Below are 25456 nucleotides of genomic sequence, written 5' to 3'. Positions count from 1 at the left end.
CATCAAACTTCGGCGGGACTTTATAACTAGCTGCCATCCTTATCAACCATCCTCTGCTACCATGATAAACTGAAATAAACACGACGTTTAAATGTTGATAGCATTTATTAGAGGCATTCAGCAGCTCACTCTCTCCGTCTCCCCGCTTAATACTCACCCGCCAAAACTCCCCCACGCCGCTCGCATAACCTCCCTTCTCCCAGAAGCACTTACGCTGGGTTAAATAGTGCAGGTGAGATGTGATATATTAACAAGGATAACATGTTTTTTCATAGGCTTCAGGGATTCTAGTGTTAAGGCATTGATGTCAAACCCTGAGGTTGTCAAATCCCACTACTGACACTGTGTGACCACGAGTAAATCACTTGACCTGACTGTACTGGAAAACCAATTGCATCATAAATGTTTTAAGTCATCTTGGATAAAGGCGTCAACCAAATTAGTAAATGTAAAATTCTTATAGGTTTTAAAATAATATTTTCTATAATTTATTATTCCATAATGGTAAAAATTTAAATAGGTATATCCAGTATCTGGGCCATAGAGAGGTTTCAAGAAATAACCTATATCCCACTACCAAAAATGAGGATTCGCCTTACAAAAGATAGATAGATAGATAGATAGATAGATAGATAGATAGATAGATAGATAGATAGATAGATAGATAGATAGATAGATAGATAGATAGATAGATAGATAGATAGATAGATAGATAGATAGATAGATAGATAGATAGATAGATAGATAGATAGATAGATAGATAGATAGATAGATAGATAGATAGATAGATAGATAGATAGATAGATAGATAGATACTATCTATCTATCTTTTGTAAGGCGAATCCTCAGCATGTGTATGAAGAAGGATGGCTCCAAACAGTGACAGCCACATGATTTTGATGATACCTTGCTATAGTCTGACAGTTTCCACATTCAAAAATAATTCTTCTAAGCAAAAGTAAATGTGGAAATAGGGGTTTCTTTATGTTGGGTAAATTTCAGTGAAGTTACCGTTGCAGTATATTGTTCCTGATCATACTGATTATTTATTACATGGCGCAACAATGTTATTTTGTTTTGTATATGGGTGCCTCCATGTTATCATTCCTGTTACCGGTACACTGTATTTGGTTGTCAAGGACCCTAGTTTCAGATGGCACCAAGTCTTACGTCATCAGTACGACCCCTGAAATACCAGCATGTGATTAATTCATATTCGTGATTTGGATAATGACCTTGATTTCTGGTTAGTAATCAGGTTTTAGTGCAGTATGTTTCATCTTCTGGGTTTTGGCTACGTTTCAACTCCTGGACCTCTTCCAGCCTTCGGGTAGAATAAGTATGATGCTGTTTTTTTAATATATGAATTTGTTGTTATTGATTCTGATAACGAAGCCTCCAATTATTAAGATGTTTAAAAATAATTTTGGACACAAGCTTCCTGTTTTCTTTACATTTTATATGCATTTGCATAAATAACTGAGAAGATATGATGCACTGCACAGAGTGCAGTCTTAGTTGAATACAGGAAGATTAAAAAATTTTGTTAGGTCCAGAATTATAACTGCTTAGCAAATTATTAACCTAGACCCACCATATTTGCAGTTTTTGACCTCACCTGGATCTGTCCATATTCTTACCTGCTAATCCAGTTTGATAAAATTCTGTAACGCAAGGAATTTATATGAAATATACCATACATTTAACTTTGCAGTTAAATCACAGCATATCAATAAGAAAAAGGATATCAAGCATAACCCCAAATCACTGGGTCACAATACAATTCAAAATCATATTACACTGAATAGAAACCCAAATTCCAATGATGTCTGAAATTCTGCAGATTCAACTACAGTAACTTTACAGCAGGTTTCAATTTCCATGGAGAGTATAGTTTAGTATTTTCCTTTGTGTTCTGCCAAACCTTTGTGGTAGAAACTATAGTTAAAACAATGGGTTGTATGCTGTGGTGAAACAAGGCTTCTGATCTTGGAAGTTGAGAGGGGAGCAAGTTCATTAAGTTCATTAGTGGCCCCCCTCAAGTAGTACACCAACACCTGCAGTTGTAATGCATGCCCTGTGCACAAATTCTAAGGACTTAGCAAATGATCAATAGCTGTTATGAAATCAGGATTGAGTGTCTGATCTTAGAAAGTGCACAAAATCCAAGGATTCAGCAAATGATCAACAACAGCTGTTATGACATCAGGATTGAGTGAGTGATCTTAGAACCAATGTGGATTGGTAGGACAGCTTTCTTGAGTGTTATGCCTGAACGAGGGTGCTAGGTTACCACTGTCAGCACTGGTACATTACAATGGGCCAATAATAAGTGATTTTCATCACTTTCTGCATATTTATCTTTCTCGTTATCACGTCATTATAGATGTCATCTGCTTCTGTTGCACTGTTTTCTTTGTTGCTTGTGCAGTCGCTTTCTTCATCAAACAATCTGTTTTTCTCCACCATGTCACTTTGCTCTTCTTTATGCACTTTGTCACTGCAGCTTTGAGCAGGTATTGCCTTCTTGTTGTTTTATGTGCTTACTCATTTTCTAGCAGGATAGCCATGTGGGGGAAGTAGGACAGACTGACATTATCCATTATTTAGTTATGGCTAGAAAACATGCCCTGGCCTTAAAGCCAGAGCCAAACACTATTAATGCCAGATAAATAGTCTCAAATTGCAGAAATGACCCTCGGTGGAATGCAGACTCCAAGCCTTATTTGATAAGATGATCTATCACAAACCAAGCAATTCTCACAGATATTTCTCAGAGATACGAGCTGAACACCCAAGTTCAAACAAAGGTCCGTAAGTCAAGACATGACAGCTTTTGTGGGACAGAACTTTGCACCAGTGGTCAACCTAAAAGGATGGGTTTATGTGCACCCAAGAAGCAAATGACAAGATCTCTAATCCTTCCTTTAAAAATACTTGTAAGACCCTAATTCATTGCTTCCTCCATCAAGCTCACTGCTTGAGTCGGCTGTAACATCTGCTGTATAGCAGAGATCCCCAATGCTTATAAGATGGTCATAATAATGTTGGAACAATCCATTCTATTCCAAAAGGGTAACCAGGTCTGTGCTGAAAAAATGAAATACTGTCCCATAACAGCAAGTGCCCAAGAAGAGGAAGACCATGTATGACAGGCAATGCGTTCATCTTGCTTATGACCAGCCTTACTGATCACCAGCTGACCCAGCCGGCATAAGTTTGCTAGCAACCAAAGACACTGTGTGCGTAAAAACCTCAAAGAGAAACTGCAGTACCACCTTCAATCAATAGGTGCTATCAAAACAAAGAAGGAAACAAACTCCTGAAATGGAAAAAAAGTGTGAAAGATTTTTCCACATGTCTGGAGAAAGTTGACCAAGAAAGGAACAAAGCATTGCTTACTTCAAACCATAACAATAACAACATTTATTTAAATAGCACATTTTCTTACAAATGGTGTAGCTCAAAGTGCTTTACAAGATGAAGAAAGAAAAGTTTATAAAAAGTAAAAATAAGATTAGGTAAAACTAAATAACAAAGAGTAATTGGGGATTGGGGCAGAAAAAAAAAATCCAGAAGGACTTGAAAAATAAAAAAAACAAAATCTGTAGGGGTTCCAAAGCCACAAGATCTCCCAGCCCCCAGTGGGCATTCTACCTAACAAATTAAAGCAGTTCTAATGGTTTTCAGGCTTCGCGTGAAAAAACTTGATGAGTGCACCTACTTTGATTCTGAGAACTATTAATTGTACTTTAAGAGAACAAAGCCAGCTAATATATTATGGTATTGGTGTCACTGTAACTGAAAGGTAATAACCTTGTGAAAGATAAGTTCTGAATATTATGAGCTGCTCCTTCTAAATCCAGTATGAAAGTATAGAGCATCTCTCTCTCTCTCTCACACACACACACACACACACACACACTCGTATAAGAGAACTCTGTGTGGGTGGTGGGAACACAGCAATGGCTAGCTCTGAGCAAATGAATGCCCCTATATGAACACAAAAAGCCTACTAACTAGCTAAAAAACTTATCCACCATGAACAAGTTACTTGAAAGATCAGAATTCATTAAGTTATGTGAATTTTCTATAGGAAAGAAAAAGACATCTAAGCAAAGATATAGAATTATAAATGATATGCCTTTGTCTATAAGAGAGAGAAAGTCAACTAAGCTTTCGTAATTTTATGTTTTCTATTATTTGTTATTGTTGTCCATCTATATATATTTACACACAGGCAAAACTTGTGTTAAAACTTTGTAAATACAATCCTCGGTTGTTCATCACCATCAAAGACTTGATAATTATACTCTAAAGAAATGTTTTTCAACTGGTACGCAAATAGAGCTACCCAGGTGTGCCACATAGGACTGCCTATATGAGCAGGTAAAGAAATGAAGCAGCTGGGAAAATTCGTCAAAATGCTCACTAAGTACTATATCTGCGAACTCCAACCTCCTCTTTTTTTTGCCGGCATCTCTGATAGTCCCGCCCCTTCAGACAGTTTAGCATATGTATAGATGTAATTCTTTTGTGGTTGGTAGAATTGTAATGTGCCTTGGGATTTTCTGGGTTACAAAAAGTGTGTCACCACAGAAAAACAGTTGGAAAACACTGCTCTAACTACAGCTTTGCTTCTGGCATGCTAAAATTTTCTCTGTAGCAGCTATCTTGCTTAAAAACTGACACCGTGCATTACTTGGATGGTTATGTTGTATTCTTTGCATAAATTAGCAAAGATACTGCAAACTGGAATAATGGGTACAGATAATCATTTCACTTCAGTTTCTGAAAATGAGTCATTATATTAGGGCAGTAAGCACTGTAAGCTACCTGGGAGACCGGCAAGTTAAATACAGAGGTATAAGAGACTAATTTTGGTTTTAGTGCCACTCAAAAAAAAAAAAAAAAAAAACTTGTTGTACATATGTGACAAGACATCATTTGACCTTCTTACAGAAACATGACATGAAAACTTTTTTTTACCTTTGCTACTTTTCTTTAGTATTGCTCCAGGACTACCATAAACACCCCTTTCTTACATTCCCCTCCACCTATTTCGATATGTACAATTCAAGTAAATGAACACCAGTACCACGTACTGACATGTGGCAAGATGTGGTGAAGAGTGGATACATGGATATGGATGTAATTCTTTAGGTTTACAATTAAAAAATTACATGAAAATGCCATCCTGACCAAAGCACTACTGGACAAGATCGTCTCATTGCCAGCTGTAGATGCAACAATACTTTTTAACATGTTAATTATTAATAACAAAAATTAACACATTAACTTTCCTAGGCCTAAATAAAATATATCTTATATTATATATATATATATATATATATATATATATATATATATATATATATATATTAGTCACGCACAAGCTCATGGGGAGCAGCTGAAGGACCAGACGCGCATCGTGACAACTCGCGGCAGGGGTAATAACCTCTCTCTCTTCCCATAGAAAGGACGAAGCACCACCACCATGATCCATCCCACATAAACAAAACGCCATCACTTCCGGGTTCCTTTCTCTCCTCTGGTCCCCCGTTGATGACGTCCACTATCCATCCACCACCACGCCTTCCCAGCATTCCACATCCCTAATTTCCGGTCCACCTCTTTATAATGTCTGTGCAACCATACCTACTTGTCTGATGAAATTTTCTGTTTTGTTTGAGATTCTGACTACCTTTGTTACAGTATACGGGGTCCAAAAAACCCCAAATCTTTATGACGTGTCTGTCTGATTATTACAAAATATATATTTATATATTTCTTTTAAATACAGTAGACCCCTGCGAAGAGGCGGTTCAGGGTTTGCTGACTCAGTCGTTCGCGGATTATTCCTTAGAACCTAACTATTAATTGTTAGCGGAAAGCGCAAATATCCTCCGCAATTTTTTTATGGCTTTTTACACGGCAATACTGTGCTGTAGAGAGAACAGGAAGCAACTGCTGGTGATGGTGAAAGTAGCCAATCCGAGAGTGTTATTCATTTCTCCTTGCTGCTGATTGACTGCTGCCCTGTGACACGTCTCCAGCTGAGTGTCCTTGTATTTTCCACTGCTGAGGGAAACAAGGTTTGGGATGGTGAAAGTAGCCAATCCGAGAGCGTTATTCATTTCTCCTTGCTGCTGATGGACTGCTGCCCTGTGATGCATATCCCGCTAAGTGTCCTCGTGTCTTCCATTTTGTTATTCTTAAACGCACAAGATGTCACCGAAACGCCCTGCACGTTCTAAGGCTTCTGGCACTGAGCCTAAGCGCCAGAAGAAGTTTAAAATACTCCAGGAGAAGGCTGAACTACTGGATTTGCTCCAGGAACTAAAAAATTATGCTGCAGTAGCGCGCCACTATGGCGTTAATGAAAGCACTGTACGCTACATAAAGAAGAACGAGGCAGCAATCTGGAGTACCGTATCTGTAAGTTTCTGTGATAGTGCCAAAAAGGTAACGACCTTAAGGAATACAAATATCATCAGAAGAAGGCCCGTCCAAAGATACAACTCCTCCTGAAGCGCCTGAAGAAGAGGCGCCACCCAAGGAGTTGTTAATCCTCTGCATCGTACTGCACAGCTACTTCATCATCATCAATATCATTCATCATTGGTGAGTACCTGTACATTTTACTGTATTTTAATTAAATTATGACGTATTTACTCTACTTATAACAAAGAAAATGACAGTACATACCAAAGAAAACGCGCTTGCATGAATTACAGTATGTATAGCGGTAACATCAGTATTTTACATTCTAGCAATGCGGGAGACATAGCAGTACAGTACTGTACAGTAGACGGTTTACCTTTACATTCTTTTTTTAGGTAATGTATTAAGGTAATTTTTTAGGTAATATATTAATGTATTAAGCTGAGTTTGCAAAGAAATTAAAGTGCTTTGGGGGCATATTCAGGGTTTAAACTATAAAAATAGCATTTAAAAGGCATTTGTTAACCACATGCAAAAGTCATGGTTTTTCACAATTCGCGGGTGCTCTAGGAACGTAACCCCCGCAAATTTTGGGGGTGTACTGTATATATAATATATATATATATATTTGCATATACCCATCTTCAATTATCCTTATGTTAAAAATAAATTGTTTTATTTTGTTTACTGCAGCACGTGTATCTGGGTTATTTGTAAAAGTAAGGCTATGTCCACATCCAGACTACAACAGAGAAAGTGAAAGTGTTCATGCAGACAGTTCTTTATACATTGTACATATTTTTTCATTTTTTTCACATCCTGGTCAGAAAGTGAAACAGATTCTGAATGGGGCAATTTTTTAAATGAAAGTACAGCATTTAAGGTAAGATTTTATTCCAAGATTTAGATAACTAGATTTCATTTTATTCCTTCAAATTGTCTGACTATGCACGTTTTCTACTGCCACTACCATATGTACTACCTCTCTAAAACTTTTCATTTGAATAAGTTACTTGAACAAATAACAAATGGAACTGCTCATCAAAAATAGTATATCCAGGTTTAAAATAGTATATTTAAAATAGTATACAGTGATCCCCCGCCTATCGCAGAAGTTACGTTCCAGACCCATCACCGATAAGTGAAAATCTGCGATATAGAAAGACCATATACAGAAACATTTTTTTATAGTTTAAGCCTTAAAATACCCCTCCCACACTTTTAAAACACATGTAAATTTAATAAAACACTAACGCTTTCCTTCCCGAAGCATATCCAGTAGTTTTACCTTCTCCTAAATGGTCAAGGTCTTCCTCTGGTGCTTAGGCTCACTACTACTAGAAGGCTTAGAAGATGCAGGACACTTGGGAGCCATTGTAAGGCTTAAAACAAAACAAAAAGTTCACAAAAAGTTTGCTCACAACAATCGGACCACAAGCAAAGTACGCGATACGCAGAGAACTGAGATGTGTCGGGGACCCACGCTCGCTGTTCTTGTGAGATTACACCACGTTAGCAGCAGTCACCAATCAGAGCCCAAGAGAATGAAAATCCCGCTCTGATTGGTTGAGTCTCCTCTTTCAGCCAATAATGGGCCTTGTAAGAAATAATCTGGGGACTGTAATGTGAAACTTTCTGTCTACCGTAGTGTACAATGTACGTTTATTTAATGATTTACTGTATTGCTTAAGTGTTCATTATTTTATATACATATTGACTTTTTACTGCATTTTAGTCAATATTTACAGTTATGTTATAGTTATTATAAATTATAATACGTATTGTTCTAACAAACTCTTGTCTAGCACGGGTAATGACAAATGAAAAGCGTATTTACAATTCGTTATGAATTGCGACTCTGTCTACGTATTCCTGTTAATAGCAGTATGTTTTATGTTTACTAGTGCACTGCTTAAATGTTACGTATACATTAGTTATTATAAATTATAATATTGTTCTAACGAACTTTTGTCTAGCACACGTAGTGACTGCTGAAAACCGCATGCTTTGTTAGTAATTGGCTGCAAAGTATACTACAGGTAGGATGTACTTATTGAATTTTACTCCATTTTTATTTATATACAGTACAGGTATATATATGTTATAATTACAGTAATACATTGTTGTTATTAATAGTTTAGCATAGTAAAATGCTTATTCCAACATAAAAAGTTGTCAAAAACCCATAAAAAAACGATCACTATAAAATTGCAGATTTCCGCAATAGAAAATTAGATATGTTCCACAGAAAAATCCACTATATAGCGGGGGCGTGATAGCTGAATCGCGATGTAGCGGGGGATCACTATATCTGGTTTAAAAGAAAGACACTAAAGAGAACTCAAATAATTTATCTATTTGGAAAACAGACTGCAGATATAATTTCTATCCAATTTCTATTAAAAAGGCTCAGTGAAAGCTATGCTACCTTAATAAGTGATGTAATACATAAAATTTGATACGCAATTGAAGTGTGTATCAACAACTACCACAACACTAGCACTGAATGGCAAAGAGTGAGATAATAAACTGGGAGTTTTATACATTATATATGTTTTCTGCCTTGCTTTCAGAGCTGCCAGAATAGCTCTGGTCCCTGTCAGCCCTGATTTTGATTAAATATTTTGACAATACCATATTAAAAAAATAAAAATGACATCTTCATGATATTTAATTTACTCAGGCATTATGAGTCTTCTGTTTTAATGATGTAATGGTACACTTCCTCCTCATCTCAATTCAGTTGTCTAGATATAAAATGATGGCTGTGTGGAAAGGTAAATTAAGAGTGGGTAAAATTTTGAGAACTAAGAATGAAGATAAACTTACCAGGATCACTGTATATCATAAAGCTGTGAGCTGGATTCTGAACAAGATGCTTGGCCATAGAATCTCCGAGGTGCGTTAAGAAAGAACAAGATGAACAAGTCATCTTAATACAGCTAAGAAAAAAATAAAAAGTATTCATGTGAATTAACTTATTTCTAGGGAAATACATATTTTTAACTTTGCCCATGGTGCAAAGTTAAGATCAGGGGTCTCATGTATAAATGGTGCATCCGCACAAAAACGTTACGTGCTTTCATTTCCACACAAAAACATTACGTGCCTTTATTTCCACACAAAAACATTACGTGCCTTTATTTCCACACTCACTTAGAGATGTGTAAAAAAACAAACTTGGCATAAAGCCATGCACATTTTCATGGCAGCCTCACACCTTGCATACACACATTTATGCTCAGTTTTGCAAACAGGTGAAACCCAGCGTCAAAGCAGCGCTAATGTTTCTGCCTTGTTCCCCTTTCTTTTTTAGATTCACATCCATTACGTGGGTTTTATCAAATACACTGAAATTAATTGCATACTGCTTTCAAATTTAAGACACTTGATTGCAATTATTCTGTAACAATAAAATGGTGCACGGAATAGTCAAACTATTTCAACTATCATAGCTGCTTTAGCGGTGTTAGTAGGCATCGCAAATGGAAGGCTTAGAAGGGAGTGTGTATTTACAAATGATGATGACTGGCTTCTAAGTCGATTTAGATTTCCAAGAGCTATCCTCTTGGAACTGTGTGCTGTTAGAATACTAGAATTTATACTTGACATCATTTTTAGGATGTAATGCATTAAAGTATGCATACAGTAATCCCTTGTTATATCACGCTTCGACTTTCGCGGCTTCACTCTATCACGGATTTTATATGTAAGCATATCTAAATATATAACACGGATTTTTCGCTGCTCCGCGGGTTTCTGCGGACATGGGTCTTTTTACTTCTGGTACATGCTTCCTCAGTTGGTTTGCCCAGTTGATTTCATACAAGGGACGCTATTGGCGGATGGCTGAGAAGCTACCCAATCAGAGTACGCAGTTAAGTTCCTGTGTGCTGATTGGCTCAGTGAAGGAGCGCCAAATTCGATTCCGCTGCGTTAAGCAGGAAGTCTCATCTCGCTCGTTCAGCATCAACGTGTTTCGCTGTGTAAAGAGTTAACTTTTGTGTTTATCTTTGTGCATAGTCAAGCCCTTCATTATGGCTCCAAATCGATCTGCTCCTGCTACTGCTTCAGGGGCCATGCCCAAGCACCAACAGAAGATGCTAACGATTGCTGAAAAGGTAAAAGCTTTGGATATGTTGAATGAAAGGAACAGCTACACCGCTATAGGACGTCATTACGGTATCAATGAGTCCACGATTTTTATTTAAAAAGGAGGAAAAGAATATAAGATCTACGGCCGCAGTGTCCTTTAACCAGGGCACAAAACGAGTTGTACGTGGACGTAATAAGGCGGTAGTCCAGACGGAATCTGCTTTAGGGATTTGGATTGAAGACTGCCGGAAGAAGGACAACGGCGGTGCTACACAGTCGCCTGAAGAGGCTCCTTTAGAAGAGCTGTAACGCTCTCCTTTGTTGTGCAGTAAAATTAAACTCCTCATTATCGGACAAGTCGTCATGTCATTGTTGGTGAGTAACCATAATTAATTTTCTATGTACAGTACTTAGTACATGTATGTATGTTTAGTGTCACTGTACACACATTTTTTTGTATACAATTTTTCTTGCATTGTACGTATTTATTGCTGGTAGCCTGTCTATCGTAATGGCTGTAACATATGTGATATTGGAGACGCTCAATATCTTTAAAATAATATTTAGGTTTTACTGTATATAAACAGTGTGTTTACATACATAATATCAACGAATCTTACCTAATATCTAAGAGAATGCAAAGGGTTTATGCTGTATAACTGTGCGGGAAATGTTTATAAAAAAGAGTGTGGGAGAGTTTATAAGGGCTTAAAATATATAAAAATAACCATATGAACATATGGTTTTTACTTCGCGGATTTTCACCTTTCGTGGGGGGTTCTGGAACGCAACCCCAGTGATTGAGGAGGGATCACTGTATTACATTTTACAGATAAATTGTTAAATACAGATAAATTGTTAACTTAATTTAAATAATGTATACTGCTAATAATTAAAGATGTGGGGACAAGGTGCAACAGTGGTAGCGATGAGCTGGCGCCCCATCCAGGGATTGTTCCTGCCTTGCACTCTATGCTTGCCTGGACTGGAGCGACCCTGGATGGATGAATGGAATAATTTAACATGTATAATAAAGATTTTTCAGGGTTCTTTTTGAAGAATCGGCATTTCTAAGCCTACAGCTGGCTTTACATTCATTATAGACAGTTATTTTGTGGTGATTGGTTAAGTACAGAAAGAAACAGAAGTACAGGAATTGGGGGTTGGTAAGTTTGACTGACACAGTACTGCTGACATAAATTATTCCATCCATGGGGCACCAGCAAATCACTACTGCTGCACGACTAAGTTTACTACATGCTTTAATGCATTTAGTCATGAAAATTTTATGAAATATACATTTTAGCATTCTAAAATATTCAGAGAGCTGTAAAATCATGAACGCAACGTATTCTGTATGGCAATCACTGCCTAAGCATTCCTAGCGGTGTAAGAGAAAGCCCATTCAAGAAGCACAGAGTGATTAACGACTGGGTCAGGGAATACTTAGAATACGAAACATTTAACATGCTACTTTAGCTATGATGGGATTTGACAAACTCTAGTAAATTAAATATTGATTTTAAGATGAAGTTTATGACATTCTACTTTAATGACAAAATAAACTATGAGATTACTGTGGAAATTTTGAGATTAAAGTCGACACTTCAACTTTAATCTTGACATAGACCTTTTTTTCCTTCACTGTGTCCCTAATACGTTTCCGTATGACACCCACACACTCGCCTTTTCATGTCGATTATGATATCTGACCACTTATTTTTTATTTCAGCACTGTGCAACTTTCTGAACTTGAACTTTTGAGTGTCTTCACAACGCTGTGACATTTCCCCTTGTTGTTTATACGACTGCTTAAGCCACCAAGTAGTATGTTTATTTTTTGCCCCCACTTCACTGAGCAGGACCCTATATATTACATTCTCTGAAATTCTTCTTTTTTCCACATGCTTTTGCCATTGCCTTTTAATAAAATACTGAACAGAAGGGGATATTTATACTGATTTACATATTCAAAGATGAGAAATTTGCAGAGGAGTCAGGGTGGGGCTGTAGGCGCGTGCATTTGCGTAAAAATTCATATTCATTAGGATTTATAAAGGGAAAGTGCGTGGAACTTTCCTTATGCACAGTTTTATGAATCGGAATTTTTTTTATGCGTACACACATTTTTACTTTTGTCCATATGCCATGTTTTAGTGTGAATTCTACACAAGGTGTTATAGATGAGGCCCCAAGTCTTTTGTCTGAAACTTGTATTATGGCCAAATTTTAGAATATAACTCTGGAAAAAAAAACTGGTTAATTGTTTACAGAGTTCAATTTGCATAGCTTCAACTCCATTTAGGACAGAGTTTAATATTAATAAATGCAAAGGTTGTTTGTTGACTTTACTTCAAATGTCTTTCCTTGGACAGCAAAAACACCGGGCCAAATAATTATAAAAGTAAGAAAAAAAGGTTTAACCTTGTTCCAATTTTAAACTGGGGAGTATAATGGTGCAGTGGTTAGCACTTCTATCTCACAGATCCAGCATCTTGGGAATGAATTCTGTACCTGGTCATAGTCTGTAAGGAGTCTGAATATTCTCTCTGTGCCTCTTAAAGGTTTTCCTCCCACATCCCCAAATCACAAATTGGCACCATGCAAGTGTGAATGAAGATTTGAGGCTGAGTGGGTCTTGCAATAAGCTAGTGACCAGACTTTAAGGTCCATGGGGTTTATTGGTTGAAGTTTTGGACAGCATCTATTTGCAGGGCACTCTCACATATTCCAGCAGCTGCACACACTCATTCTGGACCAATGCACAGTCACCAGACAAACTGTAATACATGTCTTTGGGACACTGAAAGAAAACCCAGTGTACTAAAATGATTCTAAATATATAAAAAAACTAATTCTAGTTTCTAGGCAGATCTCCTACTCCACTGTGCTGCCCATTACAGTAACTGACAGTTTTATGTTATATGAACAAACAATTACACACTATCTCTCTCTCTCTCACACACTCATACAAGGTTGCAATAGCAAGGTGTCAACCTTTCACAATGCATAAAACAACATTCAATCACCTGATAACCTATCATAACATTTAAAAAAAAACTAGGGTGCAAAAAATGATAAATCATCATTCACTTTATATATTTTGACTATGGAAGGAAACATGAACATTACCTGGGTAATGGTTTCTTGTATAATGCCAGATATTTAGGACTTTTTCTAGGCACATGATTGCTAGGAGCAAAAAAAAAAAAAAAAAAAAAAAAAAAAAGGTCAGGGTTAAAGGGAAGGTCAACTTTATTTAAAGGATTTTAAAGTCAGAAACTACCAACAAAACAAAAAGATACCAAATAATGTGATACCCTTGGTGACTTGTTTGCATTGACAAAAACAACTTTGCAATACGTCTAATTATTAATATATCAGAAAGAATATGAAACTCACTACAAATATGATTTTTGTATTACAAGTGGTCCCCAGTTTAGCACAGTTTCCCACAAACAGAGTAGGTTGTATGAAAAACAACAGGGTTGGATACAAAAAAATATCTAAGCCATTAAATATTCTTTGGAGTACAGTTAAATTCAACCATTAAAAAAATGGAAAAATTATGGCAAAGCTGTAATCGTGCAAGAAGTGAGGGAAGCCATAAAGAGACCCATGATAACTCTGAAAAAGCAAAAAGCTACAATGAATAAAATTTGAGAGACTGTGCATAAAATTGTTGCCTCACTAGTCACAGGTTTACAGGACAGTGGCAAAAAGAAAGCCACTGTTTAAAAAGAAACACAACTCAGCTACAGTTTAATAGAAGGCACATGGGAGACTCTGAAGTCAACTGTGAGGACATTCTGTGGTCCGATGAAACCAAAATCGATCTTTTCCATAAGGCCAAATGCCATGTTTGAACACTTCACATTATCAAAAGTACACCATCCCCCACTTGAAATATGGTGTTGGCAGCATCAAGTTGTGTAGATGGTTCAACAGGGTTATGTCCTGGAGTAGCCAAGACTTAAGTTCAATTTTAATAAATGTTTGTGGTTAGTCTGTATTTCCGCCCTGTTATTTGTCATGAGCTATGGATAGCAAACCAGAGAATGAGACTTCAGGGACAACTGGCCAAATTAAAGTTCCATCTCAGGATTACAGAGTTCACTCTCTGAAACAGGGTGAGTTGCAGGACAGTCTGGGATGACCAGACATCATTTATGCTGTATCAAAGTAAGAGATTTCAGTTTGCATGGTTTGGGTATCAAATGAGGCAACAAGTATGTTTGAGAATAAGCTATGACAGACTAATCTCCATTGTTCTGTAGTTTTAAAACTGGCTAAGATAGGTTTTCCAATTTCTTAAGGCTAATTTATACTTCAGCATCGCGCCTATACTGCAGGTACGCCATAGTCCACGTCACCTATACTGCATCTACGCCATAGCCGGATGAGCACTTCCTCAAAAACGTGGCCACATGTTGCATCGCTGCGAACACTATGCAGACCCCTATGACTCTGATTGGCCAGTTTGGTGTCTAATTATTTCCTGAAATGCATTTCAGCTCCTCACCAGTTTGAAAGTTGGCAAATTTATATAAATGTATGTATATAAATGTCTTTGAGGGTGCTAATCTAATACTGTGTTCCAGCTGCAGAATTCTACACCGAGTAATTTTTAATTGTCTTTACAGTGTGTTTGAGGTTGTTATTGTGCTTAAAGATATATTTTTTGCCAATATGTTGTTTACCAAAAGGAACAGCATAGCAAGTTATCATTTCAATGATTTAGAGCAGCTCATATACTGTACATCTTTCACTGAAATGAAGCCATAGACCATGACAAAATTAACAAATATATTCTAAAGAAGACGGCAGACAGGCATTAGTATACTTCATGCCACCACTTCTAACATACTGGCATCCACCCATGAATCAAAAATATTTTTAATTTTGACTTAATTTTACATACTAAAATCTCTCCTGCTTTTTTGTATTTCCAAAAGAATATTTTTACCTACAACACATCCTACTAGACCATTATTTTAAGACTTCTTCATGTTGCTGAAGCATGTACTTTGTTATCAAACGACTCTGCCATGCACTGAGCAAGCAGTTAACCGGATTTCCTACTGTTCTTTCAGAAAAAGACCTTTAAGTACTGTTCATCTGGTACAGACACATCTTTTTGGGTCTTACATTGTGTTTTCAGTTATCAGCTTATTCGGTTTCTTCAAATTTCTTTGACACCTTACAGAATTTATTAAATTGCTTCACCAGGACAACTGGTTCATCTAATCATGACCTCTTTAATTTTAATCAGTTGTGATATTGATGGAATTTAACAAATACATGGAATGAAGACATGTCTTGAGGAAACGACAGATGACCAAACCTATGTAGATATAGCCATCTCAAAAGACATAAATACTTTTTTGGAAAGCAAAATAAATTCTTATTACTTTTTTTTTTACTGTACAAAGGTTTGCCTTAAGTTAATCTAATGTCATACAACATATATTTCCTGAAGTTTTTTATGGTGGCTGGAATGCCAATTCTGCCACCAACCTCTAGGTTTTTCCCTACAGGTTGGAGGGTCTACATGCAGGGCTGGATGCAGATTAACGTCATACCCAGGACGGAGCAATTGCAGGTTAAGGGCCTTGTCCAGATAACTAGCTTTAAAAACTATTTTGTGGGTAGTATAAGATTTTTTTTTCTCAGTACAGTGGAACCTTGGTTCACGAACGTCTCGGTACACGTACAAATCGGTTTACGACCAAAAAGTTCGCCAAACTTTTGCCTCGGTTCACGACCACACACTCGGTATACGAACAAGCCAGGTTCCCTTTCGGTTTGTACATGTTCAGTCTCTCCCTGTGCATTTCCTGTGCAGCGAGCAAGAGAGAGAGAACGAGAGAGTGCGACACACACACACAGGCAGTGGGAGAGAGATAGAGCCGCTCGCACACACACAGGTAGAGAGAAAGAGAGCCGCGCACACACACACAGGCAGCGCCAGAGAGAGACAGACGTGCACACACACAGGAGCGCAAGAGAGAGGCACGCACACACACAGGAGAACGCTAGAGAGACACACACACACACACACACAGGCGCTGCAGGCTCCCAAAAGAGAGAGAGAGAGAGAGAGCGAGCGAGCAAGAGAGGGAGGGACGCATAAGATAGAGAAGGCTTGTTTTTGTTTTCAGTTCTGTTTACAGTGATCGGTTCGTAGCCTGCATTGTTGCAATGTTACTTTTCTTGGTGGTTTATTAAATTACGGATTTTTCAAATGTTCATTTTTTCCCCTGTGCTTAAAACTCATTAAAAAAAAGTGTTTTTAGCGAGCGGTTCCTAGCACTATAGCACGAACTATTGCAGTGTTAGTTTTCTCTGTTGTTCAAGGTTTTCTCAGTGTTATTCAATGTTTTTACATTTAGTTTACTATTACGCTGTGCATTCTATGGTATAATTAACTATATTTGTGCTTAAAAATTAAAAAAATATATATATTTACATACAGTTTGTACGGTCTGGAATGGATTAATTGTATTTACATACAATCCTACGGGGGAAATTGCTTCGGTTCACGACCAGAGTTTTGGAACGAATTATGGTCGTGAACTGAGGTTCCACTGTACTTTTTTTTATTTCACAGCATTTACTTTTTGCCTTATTAAGAATTACAGCATGTAGCCTCACTTGTAACAAGTCAACATACTGTCAAAACCTTATTAAAAAGAAAGAGGAAGCGGGAGCCTATGCTTCTGTAACCCCAATGTTAAAAAAGTCTGGCCTTGAAGCTGACAATCTTAACAATTTCCGGCCTATTTCCCACTTACCTTTCCTGTCAAAAGTTCTTGAGCGTGTTGTAGCTTCCCAACTCACCAATTACCTAACCTCTAATAATTTGATGGAACCCTTTCAGTCTGGATTCAGGGCGCGGCACAGCTGTGAAACTGCTCTGCTACGGGTAACCAATGATTTGCTTATGGCAGCAGACTCTGGACAAACTAGCATATTAATTCTGTTAGTGCAGCATTTGACACAGTCAGACATGACATCCTACTGTCCAGAATGGAGAACATGCTGGGTATCTCTGGCACCGCCCTCCAGTGGTTCAAGTCCTATCTGACTGATAGGCAAGAGTTTGTTAGTCTTGGCAACAGCAGATCCAACTCCGTGCCAGTAACACAAGGAGTCCCTCAGGGCTCTGTCCTTGGTCCTCTGCTTTTCTGTATTTATATGCTTCCCCTTGGCCATATTATCCGTAGTTATGGATTGGGTTATCATTTTTATGCAGATGATACCCAGCTCTACTTCAATGTTAAAAGTGGAACTTCATCAGAGCTTTCTCAGCTCACAACCTGCCTTAGTGAAATTAAAACCTGGATGGAGCAGAACTCTTTAAAAATAAATTGCAATAAAACTGAACTCCTGCAAATTGGGACTAAAATGCAACTTAATAAAATGAGCTCCTTCCCAGTCCATCTTGGCAGTGATCTCATCAGACCTGCCTCCACTGTAAAAAATCTTGGTGTCATTTTTGATTCCTCCCTCACTTATTCCACCCACATAAATCACATTAAGAAACTTTCTTACTTTCACCTCCGTAACATATCCCGTGTTCGCTCCTTCCTCTCCTCTCTAATGCTGAGAAACTTGTCCATGCTTTTATCACATCCCACATCGATTATTGTAATTCCCTACTGGCAGGTGCCCCTTCTAATCTTATATCACAGCTCCAGCTTATTCAAAACTCAGCTGCAAGAGTCCTTACTCGAACCAACAGCAGCGAGCACATCACACCCATCCTGCTCCGTCTTCACTGGCTCCCTGTGTCCTACAGAATCGAATATAAAATCCTACTAATAACCTACAAAGCTTTAAATAACCTCTCGCCAAACTACATCAGTGACCTCCTCCATCACTATGTGCCTGCCCGCCCACTAAGGTCCTCTGATTCTGGTAATCTTGTTGTGCCCCTCACTAATCTACACTCTATGGGTGACAGGGCCTTCAGCTGTATAGCGCCCAGACTCTGGAATGACCTACCAAAATTAATCAGGTCAGCTGACTCCATGAATTCTTTTAAAAAACAACTCAAAACTCATCTGTTCAGGAAGGCTTTTAGCTCTACTTGACTTTATTACCTTTCTCTCAGTTTACTTCTCTGTCAAGATGCCAATGTAACCTGTATGTGTGTGCGAGACCATCAATTATGTTGTCTGTTTTTTTCAGAATTTACTGTCTTAATCTTCTTTATTTATTTATCTGGTTTGTACAATGCTATATACTGTATATTCTGCCGTTCTTTATTATATTCTGTAAGTGCCTTGAGCATGGGAAAGGCACTATATAAATAAAATGTATTATTATTATTATTATTATTATGATAGAACAAAAAATAAAAAACAAACTAACCTATTCAAAAACATTTAAGACAACAAGATGCCTAAACACAAGCCCACTAAAGTACTTTGCAGACCAGATGGAAGTTACTATTAATGTTCAATTAAAATTACTTCTTTTTCCAAAAAGCAGTACCATCTTTAATTAACATTGCTTCATTTTGTTTATTTCATTGGGTATTCCTTGTTTTTTGTTACTGTTACAAATCAAAAAAGAAGACAATGCACTACATACTTTTAGGAACATTACCCAGTATAAAAGTAAAAGCAGCATTACAGCAAAATCCATTGTTTACCAAGTCCAGAAGAATATTGCAAAGTGTATTTACATACTCAACAATTATATATCAAACAAAAAAAGAGAAAGAACATTAACTAGCAAATATTGAAGTCTCTATGCTGAATTTTACTGTACATATTTTTGACATCTAGATAATAATCCAAACTTTATTAAGAATTCAACGCCTAAGTCTTCAATTAATTCTGAACTTTTGTTTTAAAAAGGTATCAAACATAAAATATAATGATTTTAAAATACTGAATGAAAGAACAAAGTTATGCTTTGCTATAAAAATGCACCAAAATTTTTTTCCCTCCCATTACTCAAAATTGCAAATCATTTCTTCACATTAATAGTTCTATAAGTTATGAGTCCCTTAGAAATATACACCACTTTAATATCACATTCAATTGTCTTCAAGCTGTACTTTTATTTACATATTTGTAAATGAATTCATGTAATAAACGGTCATGTTTCTTTTAAGCACTAAAGTTCTGCCACATGACTGAATCCATTAAAAAGCTGAAACAGCGTGTGTGGTATAAGAGCTGAAGATGGCAGCGTCTTCAATGTTACAAATGGCAACATTGTTTTACATTCATGAACAACCCTTAGTTAAATAAAGTGTTTTTCAGGAAACACCAATGCATATCGTCAAGACATTTTGGGTTACTTTAAGTTTATCCCTGTTATAAAATCATACATTGTTACCTCAAAAAAGGAGGCTGAACGTTTTACATGCTGCTGTGACTCACTTGATCATATGATTGGCATAAGCCCTGGAGCAACAGGTGCTGTAGCGACACAGAGAGCAATGAACAAATGTTGGGTAGTGGTTTGGAAAGTCAGGAACATCAAAGCTGCACTCTAAACAAGTTTGTTTGCCAAGGGTAATCCTGCAGAAAACAAAACAACATTGCAAAAAGACTCAGTAAGCAGGAGTGTAAACAGAAAAAAATCCACTGTATATGCTTACTACATATTATATATAAATGGAATAACAAATGAATATTTAATGCTTGCTGAAAAAAAAAATGTCAGAAACAAAATTTCAGCTCTTCATCAAGTGTGTGTCTGAACTGGAAGAAACAAGAATGATGGAGGAAGAACTGTATCAGAAACTGGGGAAACAAATGCTGCATTAACATGGTATAAGCAAATAGAGAAAATAAATGCCTGTTGGTGGAAAATTTCAAGTGAATAGTTTTGAGTGCAGCTTAACTTTGCTACCTGAACTTTCAAAGATATTTCATAACACCATCCATCATAATTCAATATATAACTTTAAATCTCACTACAGTGTGAGAAAGCCAAAGGCCCAAACAGGTAGCCAGCAGAACACTTTAAAAAGTTTTAAATCTTTCATGGAAGGTACAGAACACAGCATTCTACTAAAAATTTCAGGTGCCAATCATGGTTTTATCCCAGGGAAGATAAAAGACACACTGTAGTGTGTGTTCAACAGACCAGTGTTTCTTCTAAATATATCAAGTCCTGATGAAAAGAGTAGAGAAAATATTCAAATTCTGGATTACTATTTGATATAATATATTTTCCTGCAGTATCAGAGTCTCTACAGATTCTACTATCTACGTGGATTAAATTATTCTACTCTAATCTAGAACCTTTGGCTTGTATGAATTATAAAGTCTATTTTAGATTGGAACATGAAACTACATAGGATGTCAATTACCTCCAATGTTTTTTTGTGAATGTTACTGAAACTCTATTTATGTTTAAATGCAATTAAATATAAAAGACATAATAAGAGATAGGTTTTTTTTAAAAATCTGATGATACAGTGCTCTCATTACTACAATCCATACTTAATCTGTTAAATTAATTTCATACTACACATCAGAAGAGTTTGAATACTTATAAGTACTTGTATCTTCCAAAGGCCCTATACCTTTTTTTTTTTTTTTTTGAACACAATTACTAAATTCATAAAATCTTTTTTAAGGTTAGACTCGGCTGTAATTATGTTTGTTTGGAATACAAACCGACCTTGCATTTAGCAGGCCACCTTATAGGGACCTAAAGCATAAGGTGCCACAGCACAACCTACTTCTCTTACGGGTGTTCATATGTAAGGATACTGAGACTTTGAAGATGTGAAACAACACCTGCATGACAGACCCATATAAATGAGAAATTAAAACACAGACCTCCTTAATATCTTCTTGGTTTCTCCTTGGCAACATTGAAATCAAAAAGAAATAAAATTGAGACATTTTCTTTGTCTCCTGCTTCTCTGATTTTTCTCCTGAATACTTTACCCCAGTATTCTCACAAGTGTCTCCTCTTGAATTTCACCGGCGGTCTCGGCAAAGTCACACAATGGGCTCATATCTTCCAAGTAGCATCTTGAAATTTTTCTAGTTTGAAACTATTTGAATTGTATGCTCAGTAATATATGGTGAAAGGTATGGACAGTTGTTTGTGTTAATAAAACACTTTACTCTGATTAGCAAACTGTAGTCCTTGCTTCTGAATAATTCTATTAGTTGCTCTAATTTACATTGCTGTTCCCCAATTGGGTCAAACTCATTCTGGAAGAAAAGGCAGACAATTTAGGACTGTGGCTAAGATTTTGAATTTCAAACCCTGAGGTTGTGGGTTCAGATCACACCACTGACACCACTGTGTGACCATAGGCAAGTCACTTCATTTGACTGTGGTCCAATTGGAAAAACAAAAGAAAATATCTGACTATCTCAAATGTTGTAAGACAACTTGGATAAAGGAGTCAGTCCAATTACAAATGTGACGTCTTGAAAAAGATTGAAAAAAAAAAAAAGATTAGAAAGAGATCTCACAAAATATAACATGCTTTTCAAACCAAATTTTCAATTTTGACTCCATGTACCTCAGCTGTATCTCATGTCTCCATTTTGTCTCAAGCTGTTCCTCCTAAGGAATTATAGAAGAAAGATCTGTGACAAAGTTGATTCTTAAGTGAAATGGAAATGAGAATCTCCGTGAAGTCTCATGAGACATCAAAGATCAACTTTTTGGTGGTAAAATTTTCCTATCGGGAAATGTGACTGTCTGGATCACATGTTGAAACACCTGTATGCTATAGATTTAAACACATTACCATGAAGATGCAAGTTCATTAGAACAACCTAGACAAGTACAGACCATTCAATACAACAAAGCTTGTCAGTCCTATGCACTAAATTCTTATAAAATAACATCAAGTTAAGTTCTGAATGTCCCTACTTGTCTACCATGCAACTTGGTAACTTATTCCATGTGTATATGGCTGTCTATGTGAAGAAAAACCTCCTCATGTTTGTGTGAAATTTATCCTTACCAACTTTGCAACTGTGTCCCCATGTTCTTGTTGAACTCATTTAAAAAAAGTAAGTCTCGATCCACTATACTAAGTTACAATGTAATGCAATAGACACAATACACATTTCTATATTTACCTCTTCTCTTGAAACTTAGCTAGAAGTTCAAACATTTTGCTAACAGATCTCTTTTTATTGATGGGTTTCTGCTGAACAGCTTGGGTTGCAACAGGCTCGGTTGGTTTTGGAGGTCGGTTTTCAATCTCTGTTGTCTGTGGTGGCAGAGGAATAGGTGGTGGGTTGCTGGGAAGTGTGATGGCTTTATTTGGTACAGCATAAGCTCGAATTGTGACCTGAAACAAAGCATAACCTTCATAATTATTCAGCATCTATATCCATGAGTTTATTTATACTCACATTTAATATTTAAAATACCTTAACATTATCTATCCACATAAGTCGAACACAATGACTTCCATACAGAACAGTCTTACTTTGTAAGAAAAGAAACACTAATATATTCAACATATAATGCAAATACTTGGGGTCTTTTTTTTTTTTTTTTTCAACAAAAGTTAGCATACTAAATAGGAGGGAAATGAGCTGTGGAACTCATTGGATATTTTGGGCAGAGGACAGTTCCTGGCAGTGATTAGCAGGTGACCCTGCCTGTTCAGGGACCACCCACAAAACACATGTAACATAGCACAGGTACTGAAAACAAAGCAGACAATAAGCAAAAGTAACATTAACATACCTTAATGATGCCAAATTGAACAAAACAGACAGAAAACAAGACTCTGAACCCAAGCCATGGGAGAAACCCTGGCTGAGATATAACAAAATTACATTGGGATCAATCTTAATAAACTGAAAACATCACACTAACCCACAATTACTAAGCAGTTGCATACTAAACGTGTGCTTAACTTTTAGGCCCAACTTCAGTAAACTTTGTAGCTGAGCTCAGTTTGCAAGATTGCTCTCCATCCATTCAATTCAATTAATTCTCAGTCACAATGGACAACAGCTGCTTCCCTTTAGAGGGGACAAAAGAAGTGCCCAACCTAACCCTACTCTTTTTGTACTGTAGTTTAAGAAATTTAGTACCCCACTTGAAAAAACTGAATTGTATTAAAACTCTCCTAAATAAATATCTAAATAATATCAACACTATGTACCTAATATATACATTTGTTTCTTGGAAATTTGTGGTAATATTTAAATAAAATTGCTCATACCATATTTACTGTATTAACACTAGAATCCCTGCAGCCTACGAAAAACCTCGTAATCCCAGCCCACCTTCAATTCCTTTGCACCTCTCAATTAGTGTCTTTTGTTTTGTAAATGTGTCAATCAGCACAAGCAGCCAGCTATCCCATCCCCCGCCTTGACGGCGCTCAACTTGGGCAAAAAGTTCCCCCAGCTCAAGCCAAGGCTCCTTATCTGCGTGTAAGCTGCCTGTAGTTGTATAGGGTAAATAATACAGTGTATCGTTATTTGGAATACATGCATTTTATGTGTGTTCTGTGTCTACAAATATCTAGGTAAGTGTAGGATGAAAGGAAATGCAAGGTAAGAAATGCTGAACACATAACTAAAGCAGAAAAGTTTTCCATGTTATACTAATAATGACGTGAAGTGTATAATGTGTAAAGACTTTAGTCCAAATATTAAATAAATGTGTGCTTTTATTCAAGAATATAACCAAAGGTAAAAAAAAGCATTTGATTTATATGCTGCTGTCAATGATTTGCAAATCCAAGCTCAAATATCAATTGACAGGGAGTTGATATGTATTCTTGAATGGTGCTGAGGCAAGAACCGCTGCTTTATAACCCAAGGGTCCCAGGTTTGAGACACACACCTTCATACATGAAAACATCACTATTTGAAAATGCTATGTCATTTGAACATGAGGTGTTATTTGAAGGTTTTTTTTTCGATCTTGCCTATACTTCATGGCATAGCGTTTTCAAATAGTGACTTTTTCATATATGAATGTGTGTGTGTGTGTGTGTGTGGGCGCGCGCAAGAGAGGCAGAGACAGATTTGATCTCATTCAAGTGGTTACTGGAATATAAAACAGACACTTTCACAAAGATATAATGAAACAAGTGTGCTTTTATTTAAGAATAAAACTGAATAACAAAAATACAAGTGACAACAAGATATCCAGAAGGCAAAATTCACCAGTGTTTGTGTGTCTGCTTATATTCCTTCAACAATGTCTTTTACAGTTAGCAAAACTTTACACCGGTTGTTACAGATTGAAATCAAAGGCTTCTTTTTGGGCACATACACTATCAGCATGACACTGCCAGATCTAAACACTAGCGTGATTAATTGCTCACATGGTAAAGTGACTATAGCTGTAGGTAGAGGTCTCATTTTATTTTATAGTTGCAAGCAGAATTGCGTTGCAACAAGTCTATTAGTCAGCGAAAGCACTGTGAAAAAGATGTCTGTAGTTACGGTCCTGCCTTTGTCCAGTCTGATAGCAGTCACGGGACATATCTTTGATTCCTGGTACAATAAATAGTTCTGAGCTGGTACCAGCCACAGCACCCACTGTGGTCATCGCTGCTCTTGTGAATAGAATGGAGATAAATGCCATCAATTCAGAGAGGGAGAAGCAAGTTCACTGTACCAAGTGAACGTCACTGAGAGAATAAAACTGAATAATAAAAAAACAAGCAGCAACTTTTACAAGTAGTCAAAATTTACATCGGGTGTTACAGACTCAAATCAAATGTATGTTGTTATTATATTAAAGTAATAATGATAACAGCAGCTCACTACTCAAAACGTGGAGTGCCCAGTCTCAAACCTGGGATGTTTGGGTTATAAAACAGCGGTTCTTACTTCTGCACCATTCAAGAATACATATTAACTCCTTGTAGATTGATATTTGTACTTGGATTTGTAAATCATTGACAGCAGCATATAAATCAAATGCTTTTTTACCTTTG

The 25456-nt window shown here is 36.9% G+C and overlaps 1 protein-coding gene across 6 annotated transcripts in view; it reads right to left on the bottom strand.

Moving 5' to 3' along the window:
- Positions 1-25456, bottom strand: part of pogzb (pogo transposable element derived with ZNF domain b) — a 161265-nt gene that overhangs the window by 37172 nt on the left and 98637 nt on the right. For all 6 annotated transcript variants that reach the window (XM_028793933.2, XM_028793935.2, XM_028793939.2 and 3 more), the window contains 4 exons: positions 22620-22834; positions 19938-20078; positions 13672-13731; positions 9274-9386 (listed from right to left, as the gene is read on the bottom strand). In XM_028793933.2, the coding sequence (XP_028649766.2) occupies positions 9274-9386; positions 13672-13731; positions 19938-20078; positions 22620-22834 (529 nt within the window). The remainder of the gene's footprint in view (positions 1-9273; positions 9387-13671; positions 13732-19937; positions 20079-22619; positions 22835-25456) is intronic.

This window comes from Erpetoichthys calabaricus, chromosome 2 (assembly GCF_900747795.2).
Source record: "Erpetoichthys calabaricus chromosome 2, fErpCal1.3, whole genome shotgun sequence".
Classification (NCBI taxonomy): domain Eukaryota; kingdom Metazoa; phylum Chordata; class Cladistia; order Polypteriformes; family Polypteridae; genus Erpetoichthys; species Erpetoichthys calabaricus.
Note: the sequence above shows the minus strand (reverse complement) of the source record. Positions and strands in the feature narration are given on the sequence as shown.